At 43.0% G+C, this 24,325-nt stretch overlaps 1 protein-coding gene across 1 annotated transcript in view; it reads right to left on the bottom strand.

The window, feature by feature from the left end:
• The window catches only part of Ppp2r2b (protein phosphatase 2 regulatory subunit Bbeta), a 258,917-nt gene that overhangs the window by 44,288 nt on the left and 190,304 nt on the right, over window positions 1-24,325 (bottom strand). The window contains exons 6-7 of the mRNA XM_077796682.1: window positions 14,485-14,662; window positions 964-1,128 (exon numbers count right to left, since the gene is read on the bottom strand). Coding sequence (XP_077652808.1) covers window positions 964-1,128; window positions 14,485-14,662 — 343 coding nt within the window. The remainder of the gene's footprint in view (window positions 1-963; window positions 1,129-14,484; window positions 14,663-24,325) is intronic.

The raw sequence follows: 24,325 nt of genomic DNA on the forward strand, positions 1-24,325 counted from the left end.
TTGCTCCTAAGCATTCTGCTCCCAGAGAGTTGGAAGCTACTTTGGTGGGTCAGTGCCCTGAAAACTTCAGGACAACCTGCGAGCTGGGCTACCCTCTAACACCTTCTCTGAAGCTTTTCTCTGCTGTCCACTAGAACCACTGGGGTTTCTGGAGTGCTGGTTCCCATAGCCTCAACCTCTCCAAGGAGCCACCAGCTCCTTGCTGAGACACCATTCTTGACTCTTGGTATATTCCTGGCCTCTCACATAGTCCAGCAGGTACTTTTAGCTCTGTTGCCAAGATTTGTCTAGAAGTCTCTGCTGTTGTTCATGACCACATCATTGCCTTGTCCAGGCCACCATTTAGCGGGGCCTTTCTCTCAAAAGCAACAAGAGTTATCTTTTTTTTTTTTTTGGTACTGGGTATTGAACCCAGGGGTGCTTAACCATTGAGCCACATCCCTAGCCCTATTAATCTTTTATTTAAAAACAGGGTCTCATTGAGTTGCTTAGAGCCTTGCTAAGTTGCCGAGGCTGGCTTTGAACTTGCGATCCTCTTGCCTCAGCCCCCTGAGCTGCTAGGATTATAGGTGTGCACCACACCTGGCAAGAGAGATCTTAACACACGACTTGGATCATGCCGCAATGTTACTTAAACCCCTTGCTAACAGGGGCTGGTCCTGCACCTGTATGTTTTGGAGTTTGAACGTAAGTTTTTATCTTTACCGAAAACACCAAACGGGAAGTTGACTCTCAAGTCAGGCCAACACTTGGAGTCTCTTTACTCCAAGTCCATATGTCAGATGAGATAAAAGACCTTCCCAGTCCCCCCAACACACACACACACACACACACACACACACACACACTCTCTCTCTCTCTCTCTCTCTCTCTCTCTCTCTCACACACACACACACACACACACACACACACACAGAGTTTTAGAACTCTGTATCCCTCCCCCACACCCCAGGTGCTACTCACACTTGGTGTGCCGGTCGCACAGAGCTGATGCCCGCATGTCGCACAGCCGGATTGTCCCTTTGCTGCTGCTGTACACAAAAGTGTTGCAGTGATGGGGGTGGAACTCAGCTGCCGTGATCACCTCTGTGAGCTCCTCCATGTTGGCTGGCTTAATGTCCACAATATCTGGCACAGACGAGTCAAGGAGGGAACCGGAAGAAGTGGGCAGAATCTCGGGGTAGGGGGATCAGCAATAGCACCATCTTACGTGAGTGAAACACAGCAGCATTTACTAGGCACCAGGTGGACCTTCCTCCTGACTCTGCTAGCAAACAAGCAGGTGCCACTGGTTTCAGGCACCGGAAATGAGGCTCAGGGTGACCCATTAGTTAGAGGTAGCATTAGAACTCAGGTCCCCCAACTCCTGATTCCTCTGCCTTGTAGGAAACATCCATTCATGACCAAAATTTCCTGCTCATGCAAGTGGCAAAGACTTGATCTCCTTTACATAACAGTAGTTAAGAAACTAGTTCCATAAATTCTAATTTATTTGACTCCTGATGAGTTATATCTAGAATAGACTGCAAATCCTCTTCCACGACATTCCTGAGACCTTTACTGTTTACTACCACGTGGATAATAATAGCTGCTACTATTTATTGAGCACCCACTATAGGTCATTCACTGTGCAAAGCATATCATGTACTTTATCTCACTTAATCCTTGCAAAACTTTTTAAATGACACATTTCTTACACTTGTTTTTCAGGGGTGGAAATGGAGGCTCTGAGTGTATAATACACGGCCAGTTGAGTGAAAACATGACGACTTCACTCCAATATAAAAACCTGAGCTGTTTCGTAGTTATGCAACATTCTCTCATTTAAGATACACAGACCTTCTAGTCTCCCCAAGCTGTGATTTGCTTTAGAGACTGGGTGGGAGTTTAAATATCAGAAGGCATTGATACATGTTGGGTGAGATCTAGGTTCCATGGAACACACTCTTTAGTTTTATCATCTGTTTTTTCCCCCCCTCAATATTTTTCTTCTTGATCAAGAATTATTTTCCCTCTATTTTTTTTAAAGACCTCATTCCTGTTATGTTGGAATGAAACATTTAGCTTTCTGCTTATGAAGGTGATTCAATGGAGACAAACACTTCTGGCGGGTATTCAGCATGCATGAAGGAAGGGTTTGTATGCATCCCTTCATACCCCTACCAAGGGCTTGGGTGGCACTTACTGGGGCTGAGGTTCTGAGGACCCATGCATTGACTGCCTGCAAGGGATTTGGCCTTGTGATGTGGATCCTGTTACCCATCCACGCTGACTAAAATGATTCCCACTTTTCCCAGATTCCACCACTTCATGATTTTGGCCCCATCTATTTATCATCAGGTAATATTTTTTTAAAATATTGTTTTTAGTTGTAGATGGACACAATATCTTTATTTTATTTTTTTTATGTGGTGCTGGGGATCAAACCCAGTGCCTCATGCATACCAGGGAAGCACTCAACCACTTAAAATATTAAGCCCCAGTTAATATTTTTTTTACTTAACATTGTTTTCTTCATCCTTAAATGGGCTCACTCTATCCCTGAGCCACAACCCCAGCCCTCAATGGGCCTGTTTTTTTTCTCTACTCAATTTCATCTAAGTAGTAATCCATCATACATAAAGTTATGAGTTCCATGAGCTGGTTTAAATTTAATAAAACACATGAAAATAAATGTATAAAATTATAGTGAAACCATGCATGAGCCAGCAGTGTCCATAACCACATTCTGGAAAGCCATGCACCAAATCAACAAGCAGTAATGTGACACAGACCATCCTAGGAAGGGATGAGAGTCAGCTCTGCTTTTCATTAAGCAAGGAGCAGAGTCCCCATCTTAGAGTCAAGACAGGGACAAGCAAATGTAGACCTAACAAAGTAGTCCCCTACTGTCAAATGTCACCTGTGTTGTTTTGAGAATGACTCCAACATGCAATTTGTTGTAACAATGGCTTTTTGTTTTGGCTGTGCCTCCTCCCCTTCAATGATCTCATCTACGTTCTGTTGCATCCTTTCTAAAATTAGTTTGAGACTTGAGTTAACATTACATTTTGCTACAGTTTCCCCTGCCAAATCCAGATGCAAATATTACCAAGGTGTCCAGGGCGTGTGGGTCCCCTGGATTCACAAACTACTACCTTTTAACTCAACTGTTTCTACCAGAGTCCTAAATATTACTGCAATTAGTACATGCTCCTGGGAGCAAAAGCCCGTGCTGTTCAGAGGAGGCTGCAGGGGGTGGCTCTGATGTCCTCTTGGCCACCCTGACCCATGCCTTGGCCTCCATGGCCAGGACATGGCACAGGGTAAAGCAGAGGACAGTGTTGAGCTGCTGTCAGATTTCATCGCCCTCCAGAAAGATCCTTGATACCCTAAAGCGCCAGTGAGCATGTTTCTCTTTTCCCAAAATAGGGAAAGAAAATCTGGTGTCTGCTTTCTCGACCTCTCCCAGAAGTGCTCCCAAACAAGCTGAACTGGAAGGCTCTGCGCTGTGGAGGAAGGGGAGGTGCTACCGCCACCTAAAAATAAAGCCCCCAAGTCAGAATGTGTGAGAACAAAGTGCCGAAGCACACCCGTGACACCAACGACGTCCCTCCACCCCCAGGGGCACTCTCATGGGGATGTGCCCACTGAATCTGATGAGGCCATGCTTCTGGATCCTTCCTTCCACACATCCTGGACCACCAGGCCTGCCCTCACCCACCCTTCATCCCCCAGCCTTCTGGGCTCTCTCTCCCTTCCAGGCCTGAGACTCCCTTTTGACTTGGTTGGATTCTCTGGGGCTCAGGGCATAAACCATGATCTACATACCCCCCCTCCTTTTTTAAACAACCACAATGGTAAAGATAAGGCAGAAGATCATAACCAGGGGTCAACATTTTGGAAAGTAATACATTGAATCAACCAGCAGGAACTTGATAGGTCTATCGGGTGAGGTCTACCAGGTGCTGGGCCTGTCCCACGCTAAATACCACGTACGCTGTCTTACTTGTCTCCCATCCCGGCCACATGTGGTCACAACTATCAACAGCCCTATTTTATAGCTGAGCAAAGATAAGACTAAGATAAATCACTAAGGTCATGTTCGTCATAGGGGGCAGAGCTGGGCTTTCAGCCCAAGTTTGTGAGACTCAGGAGCCTGAGTTCTGGACCACAATGTCACCCTGCCTCCCTGTTGAGTGGCCTTCCCAAGCATCTGACCCTCTTGAGTCAGTACCTGGCTCATCAGGAAGGCAGAGCCATCTCTTCTGCTTGAGGCCCATCGCTTATCATTTTGGTGACATTTCCCACAACCAGAAGTTTTATGTTCTATAATAATTATTATTATTATTTTTTGAACCAGAAATTGAACAAAAACCTGACAAGGATGTCTTGACTTATTTTTTAATGGAGGGCTTGGTGAGTTCTAGAAGCATGAGAGTCTAGTTGTCAGAAATTCAAATGGCTCCTGGGGAAGGGAGAAGGAAATTCCACACTGCATCCCTGGAACCCAGGCCTTTCCCGTGATGCTACTGCAAAGACAGACATGTGTCAGCATGGGTTGTTTGGCCCTTTGTGTTGGGACTGGGGGAGAAAGGAGGCGAGCAATGCCTGGCTCCCTGTATGATCTGGAATGATGCGTTCTGACAGTCAATTTTCTTCTCTTATCCTTTGGAGTACTCTATCCAAATTATTTCCCTGTTGTCCCAAAGAACTAAATGGCAAAGGCAAAACACAGCATCGGATTCACAGCTAATATAAAGCCTAGACAGCCAACAGATTGCTATTAAATTAACCCTGGGGCTTGACAGATATGTTCTTTCTGACCCCAACTGCTTATGGCACTCCTTATTAATGCTAAACCCAGGCAAATTGCCTCTGCTAACAAAAGGGGTTAATCTGGCTCTCTGCTGGGACTCTGGAGGCAGCTCTGAGGACAGGAGGGGGCACAGCCAGCTTGGTAGCTGAGCTCCACGCTTGGAAGGCAGAAGGCGGGAAGGTGAGGGCACTGCTGTGCCAGGCGGTAGCCTAAGGCATCATTTAAAATAATAATTGAAGACACTGGGAGGTCACCCCTTCAGGGATCTGCTTCCAACAAATAAGAAGCCAGAGCCATAAATTACATCAGTGGTGGGGAGAGGGAAAGGAAAGGATCACCACAGGGTGGTAAGGGAGTGTGAGGCCATTCACAAGTCATTTCCTTAATCCAAGTTAAGGAAATCCAAGCTTTCCGCAGTCCAGTACCAAAAAAAAAAATAAAAAATAAAAATAAAAATAAAGTCTACTGCACCATTATAAAATAAAAAGACTGACAGCCATCTAAATCAAAATACAGAAATAAGGAGGTGATTAAGGAAACGTTTATCTATCTCTTTAAATTGTTTTGACAGTGAAATTTCCAAGCCTGTTAAAAAAAGACCAAAAAAACCAAAAACAAAAACACACCACTGTATGCAGAATTCTAACTCAAGTGTTATCATACTGCAATTTGAACTTACATTCTAAAAATGCTGACCTACAAGGCAAGTCACTGAAATGCTGGTGACTGTTTTATCAGGGAAGTTCTATGAATTATTACTTTTTAAATTGCCAGCACCATTTCCATATGTTCTTTAATGAAGTAGTATCTTAGGATGGAGAATGAATTAAGATACTTCTATGATTATATATATGTGTGTGTGTGTGTGTGTGTGTGTGTGTGATTTTAGGTGAGGAAAGTTTGGTACAAAGCTAGGTAAGTCTGAGCACAGCCACATTTAAAAAAATTCATATTGAAAGCCAGAGACAGGGGAAAAAATAGAGCTCTGTCTTGTAGGGAGATTAGATGCTGAAGTCAGCATGTAAGTTACCTTTTAGTCCTTGGGATCGGTTAATTCACTCATCTGTCACATAGAATATTTCTGAAGAATCCACAACCTGCTATCACTTTTCTGGGCACAGGGGATACGGCAGTGACCAAAGCAGGCTGAAATACTCTGTTCTACGGAGCCTCTATTTTGGGGGGGAATGTGGTCAATAAGCAAGGTAAATAAATGTAACATACAGGATATTTCAGGATATTTGACAGATACAACTGCTAAGCAGAAAAATAAAGCAGGGGACAGAGAAAGCATGTGTGGCTGTGTGAGGGTGGACATCTGCGTGTTTGCATCCCAGACTGAATAGAAGGAAAGTTCATGAGTAAGTCTAGAGTTTGAATTTTTTAACTTTTCCCTCATATGGTCAAATTAGCTAGCATTAAGTTTAAATTGTGATGCAAATAGACCATATATACAGCAAAACTGGAGGTGAGGTTATTGGTTATTTAATTTCATTTTTCTAAAATCTCTACAATTAATGGTACTACTAAGCAAAAAAAAGTAAAAAAAAAATAGTTTCCCTGGCTTTGACTCTTTTATGAAAGTTGACAGCAGAAGCCTCCTCTCTAAAGTCGAAGATAACATTGTGATTAATATTACAATTGCAGTAAAATGGGGCTGAAATAAGGGGTGCAGTTTTGATTTCATTCCATTTTGCTGAGAGAACTTGGGAAAGTCATTTTATCCCTCTGGGTTTCAATTGCTTTTGCCTTTAAATGAATAGAATCCTATCAAAAGCCTGTAAGAATTTCAATTATCAAGTGGGATAATGGAGAAAAGTTGTTAAGTGGGTTTTCCGTTGTACTAAATTCCATTTCCTGAAGGAAGAACTCATTTCTCCAGGGAGGGTGTTCATCCATATCAGCTTTGTAGGCTGCTGCCTTTCTCTTCACGGCTGATTGTGCCAATACCGATGAGCTTTCTTCTTTCTCTTAAGTCCTGCCTAAGCCAATCACAGGTTGGAGAGCAAGGAAGCCAAGCAGCACTGACTGCTAGGAAGCTTGGCCACGCTGTGGGTGGAACCTGCTTTTTTTAGGTCACCTGTTCAAAAGTGCTGAGGCTTCTCACATCCTACTTAAAGTCAGCCAGTTCTGAAGGAGGAAAATAGTCCTATCTTGGCCTTGAACACTGATCATATTAAGGTTAGACTCCCTTTTAAGGTATATTGAGTTGCTTTGAGAGGGGTGTGTGTGTGTGTGTGTGTGTGTGTGTGTGTGTGTGTGTGTGTGTGTTTTACTGGAGATTTAACCCAGGGTGCTCCACCACTGAGCTACACTCCCAGTCCTTTTTGTTTTTTGAGAGAGGGTCGATAAGCTCCTAGGCTGGCCTCCAGCTTGTGATCCTCCTGCCTCGGCCTTCAGAGTTGCTGGGATTACAGGTGTGTGCCACCATGCCTGGCAAGGTCTTTTCTCTTTACGAAGATGGGAATATAATCTTTGAATCTTGAGCACTGATTGCAAAGAATCAAGATTTGAGCATCTGAAAGGAATATGTTGCTTGATAAGCACCGGAGATCTCAAAGGAGGACTCCAAGGAATATTGTCCTCTTAAGGGCTTATCAAAAGCCAATGTGCAAATACTCGTGGGGTGTCTGCCGACTGCTTGGCCCAGTCTGAGGGTCTGCTGGACAGACATGATGCCATGTTAAACACGTAGTGCGTTTCAGAAGACATTGGGCTGGGATGCCCTACATGACTGGGGGAGCGCTTAAAATCCCCTAAACTATAAACTTTCCTACGCCTGTAGGACAGAGAGCCTGAAATTCTACCTTTAGAAAAACATTTCCAAATGCAAGGCCTGCTCATTTGTTCGCCCACCCGCTTTACTGCATGTGCCCAAGCCCTTGCACATGCCAGGCAAGGGCTCTGCCACCGAGTGCCACCCCCAGCCCTCAGGTGTCCCTTTCATTCTGAAGCATCATAGGATTCTTTCTGGATCCTTCATATCCAGGGCATCCATAGTGCCTTGATTTCACTTCCATGAGAACATCCTACAAAGTATATATCTGAATAATTCAGGATAGTGTAACATAGATTTTACTGTAAATTGGAATAAGAGAGGCCTGAATTTTAATCCCCAATTTTGGAACTAGTTATATCATCTTGAATGATTTTAACCCTATTAACTCATGTGCAAACAAAGGAAAAGAACTGCAGGTGGTGTTATGGTACCTGGCACATACCCAACACTTAGTAAAGGCTCAAAAAAATTGTTAGAGTCCCCTTTCCTAGTATGTTTACATGTTTGTCTCCTTCTGTCCCTACCCTCAACTCTGATGACTTTGTGATAGGTTCACTTGGTTAGGCTCAGCTACAATCCTTGAGCTTCCCTTTCCCGTTTCTAGTTAGGTTAGGCTACGAGGGATATTCTCTGGAGAGTCAGAGGATGAGAGGGAGGAAGTGGCCATCTTGCAGCATACGTACACCTCACTGTCATTCAACCACCCATTCACCTTTGTGCTGCTGTGAGGGGATTCTGCAGATGAGTTGTGATCAGTTGTTAATCGAAAGGGAGGCCATTCTGGGTGGGCCTGACCTAATCAGCTGGAAGGCATTTAGCAGGAGGCGTGGGCCCTTCCATAAGGGCTGCTGAGTCCGCAGTTGCTCTTTAAGTTCTCCTTAAGCCTTCCTTCCTGGCTGTCATTTCAAGATTTGGGGGTTCCAGCCTGCTTGTGATTGTCGCTTCCTCACGTCCTATCCTGCGGCCCTTGAATGATTGAAATGAAATGGCTTGGTTGGCCACACAATTGCCGGGCAAAGCCACGGGTGTAGGTCCATCACACTCCCCGTCTCCTTCCCTTCCTCTTGTTTTCATCTCTGGGTGCACGCTCCTCTCTAGTTCTGCCTCTTGGGCTGAAGTCTGATTGTCCCCCCCAACCCCCGCCCCATTACTGGGCCCTGACTTCAGGGCTTTAGTTGTTCTATTTTTCATGTCATCTCCAGTTCACATAACAAATGGCCAGCAAATGCCGATAGCTTTTACTTTACTTCATTCTTGGGACTTAGCAGCCTTCTCTAGGCAATTTTTTTTTAAATGCAGAAAAGCAAAGTAGATTGACAGACCAAGTTGCCAGGCCTGCGTAGTGTGAATTATTTAGCCTGTGGTTTTCTTAGGAGAGAACAGTATTCGGGCAACATGGCAGAAAGAAAAGTGGGTTGGGGAATGTCCCACATAGGAACAGCCACACTTAGAGCTTTTGTTCTGGGCCAGGTGCTCTGCCTTGCACTTTGCAGATCACCTCCCTTAGTCCTCACAACAGCCTTAGGTCGGATCCTTGTCTGTGTTAACTGATGAGGAAACTGAGGGTTAGAGAGATGGTGAGTAACTTGTCAAGGCTGCACAGCTTTTAGGAGCTGGAGCTGGATTCAAATCCAGTAGTGAATCTCACCCCAGAATCCACAGTTCAACTACTAAGCTCTCCTCTGAGGAAGCTCAAGAAACCCAGGTGAAGTCTGCATAGCTGGATTCTTGCCCTCTTTCTTGACAATATGAGGCCCCGAGGACTTCTTTTTCTTCTGGGAAAAGAGATCCTACTCCACAGAGCTTTAGGGCTGGCCTCCAAAGTAGGAAGATAGCATCGATACAAGCAAGGCACCCAGTCTGGGAAAACCTACCAGGGCTACTTTTAATTTGGAAAGGAGTGCACTGCCCTGGCACACACCGGCTAAGGTGCTGGATGTGTCTTTGGAACAGACGCCCTTATTTTACATTAAATGCCTATTTGTGAAATTGAGTTGTACCTTTTATCCCTTGGCAGGATGAAAGCCACTGAAGCAATGAGGGAGAGCAATTTGTACTGGGCCCCCCAAAACCTGTCTGGCAGAATCCCATTGGATTAAAAGGGAGGCAGCTGTCCATGGTACTAAGGAACACTAGAGGCTGGAACAAGAGTTGAAGCTATATAGTCCCTCCATAAGGGAATCAGTCCCAAATGGACCTCATCTCAGTTCACACAGGCTGCTAAGATAAAAAGAGAAGTACCCTTGGAGGTCAGTTGGCTTCCTTGCAAAGCCCTCTGTCTCATTCCCAGAGAATATACTTCTACAAGGCGTGGCTTCTACTTTCCAGCCTTGCTTATACCATGCTCTGCTGGGCTCCAGTGATGGAGGACTTCTCAAGAGTTTCTCTAATTTTCCATGATCCCTCCTGTCACAGGGCCTCTGCACATACTGGACAAATCTCTTCACGTATCTTGCCAAGTTAGTTCATACTCTTCCTCTTTCATATCTTAATAGCTCCCTCAGCAAAGCCCATTTATTCCCTAGTCTGAAGCAAGTTTCAAAAAAATGCATTCATAAAACTCTATTCCTTTCTTTTATAGAACACATCTCAGTTTATAATTATATACTCAATAGTGCAATTATTTGATGTCATTCTGAAAGCAGAAAGTTTCTTTTTACTTTTTTTTTAATCCTCAGACTTAGTGTAGTACCTGTCATAGGTGCTCAGTTGTACAGTTGTTGAGGCTGTGCCTGTACTTTTACTTGATATGGGTCTATTTACTAGCTTCTGTTGGACTGAAAACGAATCTAGATCAACTCATTCTTAGTCCCAAGAAAAAGCATTCAAAGGAATTTGGGTATAAAAGTTTTCATTAAGAAGCAATATTTTCAAAAGCAATTTTCATTTATTGAAAAGCTAGGGATGCCTCTTACCCTATCCAGAAATGTGTTATTATGGTCTATGCATTGAGATCAAAGTCTGTCCACTTTAAGCCAGGATCTGTTACATGGGCAGGGATCCACAGGCTCTGGATGGAAGGAGAGGATTCACCAGCAGGCACCATAGGGTTAGCAATGCCTTGCTCTGAGCTGGAGCTAAACATAAGGTTTTGGACCTGAGGTCCTGCAAATATCTGGCAACCAGGGCATACAAAACAAAGTCTTGCAAAGATTACACAACTCTAGAGCTGAAGGAAGAGTCTAGAATTGAGAAGATGGCCCAGATAATGAATTCAACAGAACACATTCCACCACTGTAACATTTGCCTTTTCTAGTTTCCTCGTCCTTTCAACAGTAATCATCTAATAAAAAAATTAATTAAAAAGACATCTTTTAATATAATATTGTATATAAGAAGCACTAAGCTAAAAAAGCAAATTATGTATATTCCCAGAGTTTCTATAATAGGTAAGCCTATGAATAAAACAGACTAAATATTAAAAAAAATTAATAATCATGATTGTGTCAGTCCCTGTTTATCAATTATCTACTTAGGAAGGCACTGGAGAGAGAGAGAGAGAGAGAGAGAGAGAGAGAGAGAGAGAGAGAGCGCGAGTGCGCGCGCGCGCACACACACAATTATCACAATCTTCTTTGACAGAGCTCCTCTCTACAGATGACAAAATAGAAAATAGGGGCTTACGTCAGTTAGGAAATGTGAAAATTACACAGACAGAAAGAAGTGGAGCTGGGTGAGAGAACACCATGCTTACTCGACTCTAAAGCCTGAGTGCCCAACCATGATGCCAGTGTCACACGGAAGGCCAGTCCTGGAAGTCAGGACTTTTTCTAACCATATCTCCAGACCACTTGTCTTGCTATTGACTCAATACTGGACATATACTTTCTTCATAATTTAAATAAAGTTTTCAGTATCTGTGAACTCAAAGGATTGGTATGAGGGTGGTGTTTTCTAATACTCATCATAAGTACATAATTTTAAAAACAAAAAAAGTCTAAATATTACTTAAAAGCATCTTTTGGGAAACCAATTTTCTTCTGTCCCAAGACGTATTTCTGCTGCTTCCTTGGAGGATAAGAGGGGTAACAGAAAGGTGCTAAACCATGCAGGCTTCAAGTCATGCCTGGTTGGTATTTTCTGAGACTGTTTTGAAAAACGGCTGCCCCTAGCCCAGAGATGGCTACACTTCAGTGACAAGAGGCAAAGGGGTCCAAGTTTGTACAGTTTTAGTGCTCAGGTTGAAAAGTGCTATATAGATATCAGTTATCATCATCCTCATGATGACAATGATTATTTTACATATGGCTGCTTTAAGGGTGAACGGTACGGTCTCATTTGTATGCCAGCATCTGGCAGGCTGTCACACATCTGCAGAATAGAACCTAAACTGCACTATTAATATTTCCCCTTTGCATTCTCCCCAAGGTATCTCTCTCCCAAAATGCTTAAAGCAAACTTCCCTTCCCCCTTGAAGGCCTGGAGGCAAAATTCAGAGTACATGCCACCACCTAGGCTGGGGAGAGCAGAAGCTCAGTCTGACAGCCAGCTGAGCCTGAGCAGATTTCTGGCTCTTGGAATAGATGGAAAGAGGGAAAGGGAACCACCACCCACTCTCATTCTATTAGCAGCTGCACTGCCAGGCAAAATCTGTAGGCAGGTTCTCCTAGACCCAGACAGTATGTCACGTCTGTTCTGCGATCAACAAAAGATGCCAGTCACAGTCCTGATGGTCAGTTCTCAGGGTTTCCAAATATATCTCATAAGTGCCAGGACCTGATTAAAGAGGCCATGCCTAAAAGGTCTCTGGGGGCTGAGAATTCTTTGTGGTGGTGACTAGCTAGCTGTGAACTCAAACCAGGTCTTTTTCTTTTCCTTGCACACACAGCTAGAATATACTTCTTAGCCTACTTTGCAGTTAAAGGTGGTCACGTGGCTGCGTTTTAGCCAATGAGATGAATGCTGTTTTGAGGCCTGGTTTATAGGAACCTCTCCTATGTGGTCCCGTGCCACCTCCCCCTCTTGTTGTCTGCTATAGATAAACCCGGTGGCACTGTGGAGTTACAAGATGGAAGAGGCCCGAGGCTCCATGCTATTGATTGGATGCTGCTGCTGCTAATGGGGATCACCACTACTGGACTTGATGGGAGCAATAATCTTTTACGTGTTTGGACCATTATGGCGTTTAATTGATAACATTCTGAGCTTTCCCATAAACTTTTGCTAACTTAAAGTTAAATTTCCAGGTTAAATTTCATAGTCAGCTGCCTCCTGGATACCTCTAACTCTGATAACCTCCTTCTACCTTCCTATATGCAGAGGGCTCCCTATGCTGGAATACAGCAGTGGCTCAAACAAAGTCTCTGGTCCCATTGAATTTATATTCAAACACGGGGAAACTAAAATAATAAAAAATACAAGTAAAAAGGAATTTCAAATCCTGATAAGTACTATAAAGATAAGAGGGAGAGAGAGTTGCTTGTGATGCTTGGGAGATAGGGGGAGAAAGTGCCTCTGCCGAGATGACATTAGAATGAGGTCTGAATAATGACATGTAGCTAGCCTTGTGAACTGTGGGGGCAGAGCATGCATGGCAGAAAGAGGGAGCAGCAGATGCAAAGAATGGAAGAGCGAGGCTTACCCGGAACCGAGAAGTGGTTAGTCGGCTGAGACAGAGTTAATGAGGAAAGAGTGATATGATAGGTATCAAAGAGGGAGTCAGGGCCCAGATGGTGTGGAATCTGGCCTGGGTAAATAACTTGGATTTTATTTTAGGTTCAATAGAAAGCTGTTTTTAGCAGGGAGAGATTGATAGATGGATTACATGCTGAAAGGTCTACTCTGATTGATTTATGGAGCTTGTATAATTACAGGAGAGCAAGAAAGGAGGCCAGGGAAAATGGTAGAGTCACCCAGGTGAGTGGCTTATGCTAGCGGGGTATTAGGCCTGGGGAGGAGAGGGGGGAGTTGGTTGGAGGTATGTTAGCGGAAGCATCGACAGGGCTCATGGGCAGATTGGCTTGGGAGTGAGGGAGGCTGGGTACAGTCACCTAGCTGACTGGTGGAACCTTGAGCTGAGCTGGGACTTGGAGTGAGGGATCAGGTTTTGGCAGGGATGCAACACCTGGCAGGTACTCAATAAATGGCCCATTTTTTATGATCACATAAAAATTAAACAGGGCCCATATAGTGGGGTGAGAATTTTGTTCCAGATGCTCATACAGGAATTATCTTGACTTCTCTAAATTTCAGTTAAATAGGAGATAATAATACTGACATTATAGGGTTGTTACATCAAATATACCCTTGAGGGATAGAAACAGTAAGGAGGTATGATGATAGGGGCTTGAAGACTCCTGTAAAGGCTTTTTTTTTTTTTAAATGTGGATGCTGGTTACAGGTGTGCAACCTGTGAAACTTCATCAAAGTGTATAAATTACAATATGCACACTTTTCTGTATGCATATTATAATTCAGTGGAGAGTTAAAAAGAGAGAGAGATGCTATGCTCAAAGGTCCTAGTTCAAGTACTGGGAATTCAATACACAGTAGCTGCTATTATTTTCACTGTTATGATACAACAGAAATCATCTGATGTGAACCTTTGGTCCTTGTTGTCCACAGAGACCACTTACGGATCCTTTAACAGAAGGCAGAGTCCTAACTGAACTCTAGGGTCTTAACTGTTGGTAAAGTCACATCTGATTTTACTGTGTGCCATACAAATGCCACTGCCTGAAGGAGTAGATCCAGAGTTCTAATCCAGAGCTAGTCCGGGGCCACTACTTGTCATTCAATAGTTTCCTAACTTGGTTAGGATGAAAGTCTCATAGATGACAATGTATTCTAAGAGGGACAAGTTCTGCCTCAGTGCTGGGTCTTGCCATTTCCCCCACCCCCAAGCCCACTCATACCTGGATACTCTTGACTCAGGCCAAATGGTTATTGGCTGCAAGGAAAGGATACTAAAACTTTGATTGGTTATTTCAAAGTTCCATAGGTTAATCCTCAGGTCATCAGCGGACATGTAGGTCTCATAGTCGCTGTTGACTGATATGGAGTTGATGTGATATGTATGTGCGTTGGCAAATACTCTTCGTGGGGTGGCCTCCACCATCAGGTCCATGGGTCTCAGGACAGGTACCTGGGATGCAAGAGAAACAAACCGCTTCAGAACCAAAGCTCTTCCCTGGGAAGACAGTGCACATATTTGTGGCCTTTGTTACCACAGGCAGTTAACCACAGTTGGGCCAGGCATGGTGGCACATGCCTTTAATCCCAACAGTTGAGGCAGGAAGATCACAAGTTCGAAGTCAGGTTCAGCAATGTAGTAAGGCTCTAAGCAACTCAGTGAGATCCTGTCTCAAAATAAAATATTTTAACAAGAGGCTAGGGATGTGGCTCAGTGATTAAGTGCTCCTGGGTTCAATCCCTAATTACCCCCCATCCCCCCTCCAAAAGTTAACCACAGTAAAGGTGCTTTAAGTTTGAGAAAACACATCTATTCCTGTTCACTTTGGGTCCTTTCAGCTATTCTTTTCTCAAAAGGGTTACACACCTGTAATCCCAGTGGCTTGGGAGGCTGAGGTAGGAGAATCATGAGTTCAAAGCCAGCCTCAGCAAAAGTGAGGCTGCTAAGCAACTCAGTGAGACCCTGTCTCTAAATAAAATACACAATAGGGCTGGGGATGTGGTTCAGTGGCCAAGTGCTCCTGAGTTCAAACCCTGGTACCAAAAAGAGTATTGCCATCACCTGGCCCTGATGGGATATTTCATTCATTAAAATTCTAAACTTTTTCCAGGACCTTCCAGGTGGCCTCGCCTCAGGGGAGCTTGGACTCCACCGTGGGGACATTGCCTTCCAGAGATATTATTCCAGTTTTATTTTCTTAAACATGAAATCTATTTTTATAAAGAAATTGTGGGGACATTTTAGAAATCTCATTCAACTTGAATCTTAATTTATCCTCATATCTTTTCATTTCTTGGCTTTGGAGGCCTAGATTCCCTCTTGGCTTTGTCCTCGATGATTAAGGGCATTTTGAAAAAACTTATCTCCCAAGACTCTACTAACCCCATTCAGCCATTAATATATAGGGTTCCAATTATGTCCTCATTACCCTGAGAAAATTTTGATTTATACTTATTGGCTTGGAATACCAATCAGGTAGCTTCCACTTTCATGTTCAAACCTGTGCCAGTTTGGACAGTCAAAAAAAATTTTTTTTCAGTGCTGGGGATTCAACCCAGGGGTGCTTTGCCACTGAGTCACATCCCCAGTTCTTTTTATTTTTTATTTTTTGAGACAGGGTCTTGCTGAGTTGCTCAGGCTGGCCTCAAAATGGTTATCTTCCTGCCTCAGCCTCCTGAATTGCTGGGATTATAGGTGTGCATCACTGCACCTGGCTGGACCATGAATCATATGGTCACTCTACTGATATGTAAAAAGTGTTCAGTAAGTATTTGCTGAATGTCTGACAAAATGCCAGTAAGTGTCTTCTTGGCAGGTCAGAGAATAAGGCAGTGATATAGTTTCTCACACATGAATCTCTCTAGAAAATATGAACAAAGACACAACACTTTGAGTTCTGGGTGAAATTGGCTCCTAAGAAAGTGAGCGAGAACACAGACAGACTAAACCACCACCACCAAACCCCACGGCACAGGTGCAGTCTCTTCACAGAAATAAGAAAATAAGGAACCCAAATCGATTTTTTTTTCCCCAGGCAAATCATCTCTTGCAACTGAGTCCTGGCTGATTTGACACCAGGTGGTAGATGAAGGCTTCAGCTTCTGCATTGGCTTTGATCCAGGTGGTGGGGAGAGACAGCCCCCACAAATGGCTAGATTTTGTGAAGTGCAGTCAGCTTACCAATCGACATAAATTCCAGAAGACCGCGTTCTGCCAGCTCAGTCTCCAGGGAGTTGAGCTCACATTTGATGGAGTTGTTGCACTAAATAAAAGACTTAGGAGGAAACCATTCTAGACAGATGTGGTGCTGGATGTCCTGAAAACCAGAGGCAGCTGTGGTGTGGATACGGAAGAATCAGGGGTCTGCCAAATGCCAGGAAAGGGAAGTGAGAGGGAGCCCCTGGAGTCCCACACTTCAGTGACGGACAGTGGTTCTGTGGCATAAGCCTGGGATGGCAGGATGGGAAGACCCAGGCTCTGAACACAGACAGGCTGTGGGACCATGGGCAGCTGACCTGCTCCTTCCGAGCTCTGGATAGCCTACCCCAAAACAGCGACTGTTTTTGCTGTGCCTGCATTATCTCCTTTTGGGCATCTGGGATTGAACCCAGGGGAACTTAATCACTGAATTATAGCCCCCCCTGCCCCTTTTGACATTTTAATTCTGAGCCAGGGTCTTGCAAAGTTGCCTAGGGCCTTGATAAATTGCTGAGGCTGGTCTTGAACTTGTGATTCTCCTGCCTCAGCCTCCGAGTTGCTGGGATTATAGGCATGCACCACCTGCATTATCTCGAAAAGAGTGGTTGTGGGGATTAGAGATGAGTGTCCTTCCGTTCAACCTCTCGCTCACTATTTCAGCAACACCTGCTGAGAGCTTCGCAAAATTGTGGGGACTTGAATAATGAGCACGAGACACAAGTTCTGCCATCAACTAGTTCAGATTGACATGGATTAATAAAATGGGTTAAGTGCCCCCAAAGAGAGAATCTAGTGCTAAGAGAAGTTTAATGTGGTCAGGGAGGTGTAGAGAGCCTTTCATGAGAGTGCATGAAAAGGTGAGGATGTGAAGGATGAATCGAGGCTTAGCCAGGCCAGATGGGGAAGGAAGAATGTTCCAGTCAGAGAAATGGCAGGTACAAAGGCCCTGCAGTGGCTCATGGTACTGGAAGAGCAGCAAGCAGTTTTTGTGCCTAGAGAGGAGGGGAAGATGCTGGATCAGTAGTTGGGCTGGATTGAGGATTTTAGTGTGAAGGTGAGGAAAGGTGCCAATAGCTGCCCACTCCTAGCTGCCCTATTCCGCCTCTTTTCTGTTAAGAAATTGTGATCTTCTGGCACCTGCTCCCCTTCCGCTTCATTTCTTCAGCCTTCCACCTTCCTTCTCATTATCCTTCCTGCCTCTCTCCTCTTAAGAAAAACCAGATCATCTTTCACTTCCCAGAACCTATTTACTAACAGAATGAATGCTGCTGTCATTCAGCTTATTTGGTGACCACACCAGTGATTCTTCACAATCTTCCAGGGCACCTAAGTGGGGGGTTGGCAGGTCACAATGCCCTGCTTCAGAGACACACAAAAGCTGAGCAGAGCCCTGAAAAACAGGAAGCCCCAGAGGCTGCCCCCCCTTTAAGAGACATCTGTGAACCACACAGCAGGGAGGGGCTGGGGAAGGACTCACTGCACCCCCCCTGATCGACTTTTCACAGAGGAAAAAAACAACAGCTGTGTTTACCATGGCAACCTCCAGCCCCCCATCACGTTGACAGATTCAAGGCAAGACTCAGAGGGAAGGGATGGTCAGAGAGGAGATAAAACACAGAAAGAAGACGAAGTCACGGAGGAGGGAGGAAGGGATTCGTTTGAAGGATGAGAATGGATTGAAGCCGCTGAGAAACTCGAGGTCAAATCTCATTGAGTTGAGCAGACCAATCTTACAGACTCGCTGGATACATGAAGGTTATGGGATGAGGTGGGTTTCATATCACCAGTTAGGAAGTGCATTTAGGGGCACTTTGACCACACACTGACCCCAGATAAAGCCCTCGGCAAATATTTATTGGGCATCTACTACAAGCTGGGTAGTTGCCACAGAGTGTCCTTGAGAAGGTTGGGGAGACCAACAATACACAGCTTCCTATTCCTTCTGCTTTATAATCAGCCCTTCTGGGAAGCAGAGACAATCAGGGATGTCTGATCTAGAAAAGGCAAATGAGAGCTCAAGTCCTGGTGTAACTCATGCTTGGTGGAAACAGATGTTGAGCCTGGTGCTCTGGGAAAACAGGTTTGAGACCCAGTGGAGGATCTAGAAGAGGCTGTCCTAAGTTATGAAAGGCTGTCTTCAAGTTCAACCCCTTTGCCTGTTCAATGGGCTTCCCTCAGGAAATACCCTCGGAGGCTCTCCAGGGACCATCACCATATATTTGGGATTTCCAACGGAAGAGGAACAAGTCACCTTGCAAAGGAGCATCATTAAATCATTCTGCAAACACCCTTATTCCAAAGCAGTTTGGCTCAATGGGATGGAGCAGCCATCTTCAGTCAGGACACTGGGTCCTTTGGAATAGGTGATGACTTCTCAGGCATTAGATCCAACAGTTTTAAAGGACACCATCCCTAACTACCATGTGTCTTCCAATCTAAAATCAGATTGTCTCAAGACATACCCACAACCTAGGTTCTCCTCCTCCCCTTGGCAAAACAAGAAATTGTGACTGTTAAGAAACCGTGGTCTTCTGGCACCTGTTCCCCTCCTCTCCATTCCTTTTGTAGACATACCTGTACCCACCCAGAATCTTAAGGTTCACAATGGGGACATAGACACTTCTGGGAGGGACACCTGCATAATCCCTTTAGCCAGGGACCCATAAATGCTCCCACCGCAGCTTATACATTTCTAATAAGATTTGATTTTGTATTTGGCATCTTTATTTGTTAGAATTATGTTTTCTTTGTTCTGGTGAATTGTGTTCTATCAATAATCACAGTAACAACCCAGAAGAAAATTTTAAATCCTAATAGTCATATATCCATAGGGGTAAAATCTTTCTTGTCTATATCTATATTCATTGTAGAAATGATAAAAAATGCTTTTTACATTTATTTGGGATTCATGTGGTAAAAATACTTAAAATCAGCATAATACAGTGATGCAGTTACAACAATGTTCATAGCAGCTCAATTCATGATAGCTAAACAGTGGAACCAACCTACATGACCTTCAACAGATGAATGGATAAAGAAACTGTATATACACACAATGCGATATTACTCAGCATTAAAAAAGAATAAAATTGTGGCATTTGCAGGTAAATGGATGGAGTTGGAGAATATCATGCTGAAGGAAGTAAGCCAATCCCAAAACCCAAAGGCTGGATGAATGGTCTCTCTGATAAGTGGATGCTGATCCATAACTGGGGTGGGGTATGTGTGGGGAGAATGGAGGAACTTTGGGAAAAGGGGAGGGATGTTGGGAGAAGGGGTATAGGGGCAGGAAAGATGGTGGAAAGAGATGAACATCATTACCCTAGGTACATGTATGACTGCCCATGTGGTATGACTCTACATCATGTACAACCAAAGAAATGAAAAGTTGTGCTCCATTTATGTACAATGAATCAAAATCCATTCTGCTGTCATGTATAACTAATTAGAACAAATAATATATTAAAAAAAGAAAAAAATGAACACCACAAAGATTTTTTTTTCTTTTTTTTGGGAAGTGAAGGTTGAACTCAGAGGCACTCGACCACTGAGCCACATCCCAGCCCTATTTTGTATTTTATTTAGAGATAGTCTCACTGAGTTGCTTAGCACCTCACTTTTGCTGAAGCTGGCTTTGAACTCACCATCCTCCTGCCTCAGCCTCAAGAAAACTTGTTTACATGTTCTTTCAATAAATATTGATGGATGGGGCTGGGGATGTGGCTCAAGTGGTAGCGCGCTTGCCTGGCATGCGTGCGGCCCGGGTTCGATCCTCAGCACCACATACCAACAAAGATGTTGTGTCTGCCGAGAACTAAAAAATAAATATTAAAAATTCATTCTCTCTCTCTCTCTCTCTCTCTCTCTCTCTCTCTCTCTCTCTCTCTCTCTCTCTCCCCCTCTCTCACTCTCTCTTTAAAAAAAAAATATTGATGGGTATTCACTTATAATGGCATTTAAATTCCATTGATTGCATTACAAGGGTGATAGAACAGTTTATTTTAAACAGGCAATTATTAAAATATTCATGAAATCATATTTTCTGTGATTATTTAACATCATGGTGGCAAGGTTTAGTTGTTTCCTGAAAAGTGCTCAGGAAGGAACATGAAGGAACATCTCTTATATGGAGCACATAAGCACAAAATTTGAACAATGTAAGAGAGCTTTTGGAGTCACACAGGCCTGGCCTTGGATCCTGGCTGTGCCACTTACTAGCCAAAAGGCCTGGAACTTGTTACTTAATCTTTATTATCATCATCGCTTCCATAGGGAGAGCAACTCTCTCAGTAGTGTTGTTGAGCAGCAGCACAGGGCCTGATTCCTACTATCTAAACATTCTTGGAGAACTTGCTTTGTGCCAGGATTGTACCAAGCACTGTACACATGCTATGTCCCTAAGTCTTCATGATGACCTTATCAGGCAGGCCCTAATGGCATTCCCACTTTATGAATATGAATCCTGAAGCAGAAGAGGTCATGAAGCTTGCCAGGGTCATACAATGACTAAGGGGTGGAGTTGCCCTTGAACTTTGGCCAGTCCCTACATACTCCTAGCATTCTTAAATTTCTTTCCAATCCTAGGAAAATGGTTACTCTGAAAGATTGCCTAGAGAAAAATTTCTGACTTTTTCTATTGGCTATGAGGTTTTTAGTTTCCCTTTCATCCACTCAGGGAATTTAGTCATGATTATGGAACTTAGCATTGCTCAGAAAAAGTGGCTAGTGGAAAGAATGTTCACTGAGTAGCAATTAACTTCATAGAAGAAGAAGAAGAAACAAAAATAAAAACAAAAAACAAAAAATCTCTTCTGGTTAGGAGTTTTCCAAATTGCTTCTGTTCTTGTTGTCATGAAAACCTCAAACAACATGGACGCTCATCCAATTATCAAACCAACCTGGGGGGTAGAGTCTGGCATTATGTGTACCCATTATTAAAGGGTAATTCAGTGTAACAAACCAAATCGAGTATATACAAAGACTGTCAAATAAAATGAACCACTAACAAATTAAATTACTTTCCATTTTCAGTGGGAAGAATGCCAGTCATTTTTCATTTTTAAAAATCCACGTCTTAATTCCATTTAAAAAAAAATGAAAAGAAGAATTAAAAGCCTCTTGTGCTGTCTATTCTGAGGTTTATTTTCCATAGACACATCTCTCTTGGTTCTGGGGGCATTTTCTGTCAGAGAATTAATGGAGCATTAAGCCTCACTCTGGTCAAAAAACTTGCTTCCTCTGGATCAATGGTGGACGGGGTTCAAAACGCAGGAGTGATAGGTTGGCTCCTGCTTACAGTGACATACCAGAGCTGTTCTTTCCAGAATGAAACTGCCACTCAACAGCACCCCGCCAAACCCCCAAGGAATTCTATCCAAATAATATAATTTTTAGATTTTCCTCCTCACACCCTTCAACAGCCTCAAAATGTCCCCAATTTCTTCTTTTACTAGCTTTGTCACATAGATTGAAATAAGCCTGAGAGGAAAAGCCCCTTTGGACCAAATCAGGCTTTGTGCTTCAGGTTATTAAATATCTTAGAATTATATTCTTTTATTTGACAAACACTTATTAAGTGCCAATCACTGCAGTAGGTGGTACGTGTACAGAGTGAACAAAAACAGATTGCACTGTGGAATTTAAAGTCTAACAGGAAGGAAAGACACTAATGCCTCAAGGCAAATATATTGTTATATACTCTCACTGATGCTATAAAATGATGTATACTGTTTCATGATAGAAAATAAAATAGGGACCCTAATTTAGATAAGGGTTAGTCAGGCAAGTAGTGAAAACCTATTCCCCCAAAGCAGGACCAGAAGTATCCTAACTTCTGAGTCAGTGGCTCTTATGGGGGAGGGGCAACTGTACTATTAGGCAGGGTCTGGAGATGGATTTGGTTTCCACAACAGGGAGACGTTACCAACATTAGTAGGTAGAAGCTGGAATGCTGCTCAATGTCCTGCAATGCACAGGACCACTCCCCAGCAACAAAGAACTATCTGGCCTAAAATGTCAATAGTTTCAAAGTTGAGAAAACCCAGTTCTTAAGAAAACCCTTCTGGATTCAGGGTGGTTAGAAGAAACGCAGCATCGGTTTCTATGATAGGCAGCAAAGGGTTCCAACTCATAAAGATGTTTTGGATTAAAATGTATTTCATATCCATATACATAACACATATAAAATACAGGTCTATATGAAACTACATATGCATATCTATCTGCATACCAACGTGTCTGTGTGTGCAGATACATAAATACTCGCCCCCTATTGCCAGCAACAGGAATAACACACGATTCATTAAAGTTGCTGGGAAATTAATACATATATTTTAAACCCGGTGAATCAAAGATAGTTTTCGTGGTAGACAAGCAATCTCATGCTCTCAGTGTCTTCAACTTCTTTGGGCCTGTCTGTGGAGGAAAGAGGAAACATACCTCTCTCTCGGAAAGCAAACTCACTAGTTAGTAACCAGCCCATGCAGAATCCTGTAGCTCTGCCAGCTTTATCTTACCTTTCCCCTAGATGGTTCCACTTTCTGCCAACATCACTTTTTCTCAAAGTGTTTTCCTATTCATTGCCTTTCCTGTTATTTCCCCTGATGTTTCACACTGTGTAATCCCACAAGAACTACATCCTAAGATATTTCAGTAGAAGAAAATCTCAATTAACACTCAAACTGGGGAAGGGCAGAGTAGGGAAAGGCAATAGTGGGCAACTTGATTAGGATTAGTGACAAAAATTGTTTCTGTTTTGTCTCTTCACTGCCTGATGAAAGCATGTCTAAGATTTGATAATGACTCAATCCTGTTATTAGGATAAACACCACTGAAATCCTTGATGACCAAGGCTGATAAAGACCTCAAGAACAGCACAGGTTTTACTACAAAATTTACAGAATCAAGGTGATAAATACAAATTTGATATTAATGATAAAAGTCTTACAGTTAGAAGTTTCCCGAGAAGTCATTTACATGAAAAAGGCCCGTGTGAAGGTGGAGATGCATTTCCAAGAACTTTGAAAACATTACCTTTCACAGATTTGAACAATAAATGTCACATACTGAGCTAACCTGTATTAGTTCTGCCTCCCACCAACAGATGGCAGTAGTGATCACCCAAGACATTTTCACTTAGGAATAAACTGACTTAAGAATGAGCTGCATCCTCCGATTCCCAATCCTGGCTGCATGTAGAATCAAACACTCCTCTCATTAAAAACATTCCTGGGTCCCACTACGAATCAGTAGAGTTGTAACACTTGTGAGGTGGAACGCAAGTACCAGTATTTTGAAAGCCCCACAGATAACCAATGTGTGGAGCCAAAGGCAGGAGTCAGTGAACTTGGGGATAAATGAAGAGTTTCCATGCACTAAACATTCAACAGTGGTTCTCTTTGGAGTATAAGGTTTCGTGTGTTTAAAAAGATTTTTTTTATAGTTCTGTACTGACTGAGGGTTTTACAAAACTAGTGTAAAAATTGATTCTGATTATTTTTACAAACAGATCAAAAGGAAGTCATTTATAAAAGATGAAACAGTTTCTTGAAAGATTTATAAAAAAAACAAAAATATGAGCAAAGGATCTGAACAGAAAATTTAGAGAAAACAGAAACCAAATGGCTAAGACATATATAGAAAATATGCTAATCTCATTAGCAGTTAGGAAGATGCAAATTAACATTTAAAATATTTTTACTCTTACAAAAGATTAATCTGGTCAATGTTTTAATCTTTATTCAAAAATAATTTGTTATATGCTAGTCACTGTTAAGTCATAATTATTAATTCATTTAAGCTCGTTATAGTTTTATGAAGTAGGTATTCATATCATCCTATTTTTATAGATGATGGTAACTTAGAAACAAAGCAATTAATGTCTCTTAGTGTAAAGCAGGCAGCTGGAGTTTGCTGCAG

Source organism: Urocitellus parryii, chromosome 1 (genome assembly GCF_045843805.1).
Source record: "Urocitellus parryii isolate mUroPar1 chromosome 1, mUroPar1.hap1, whole genome shotgun sequence".
Taxonomy (NCBI): Eukaryota; Metazoa; Chordata; class Mammalia; order Rodentia; family Sciuridae; genus Urocitellus; species Urocitellus parryii.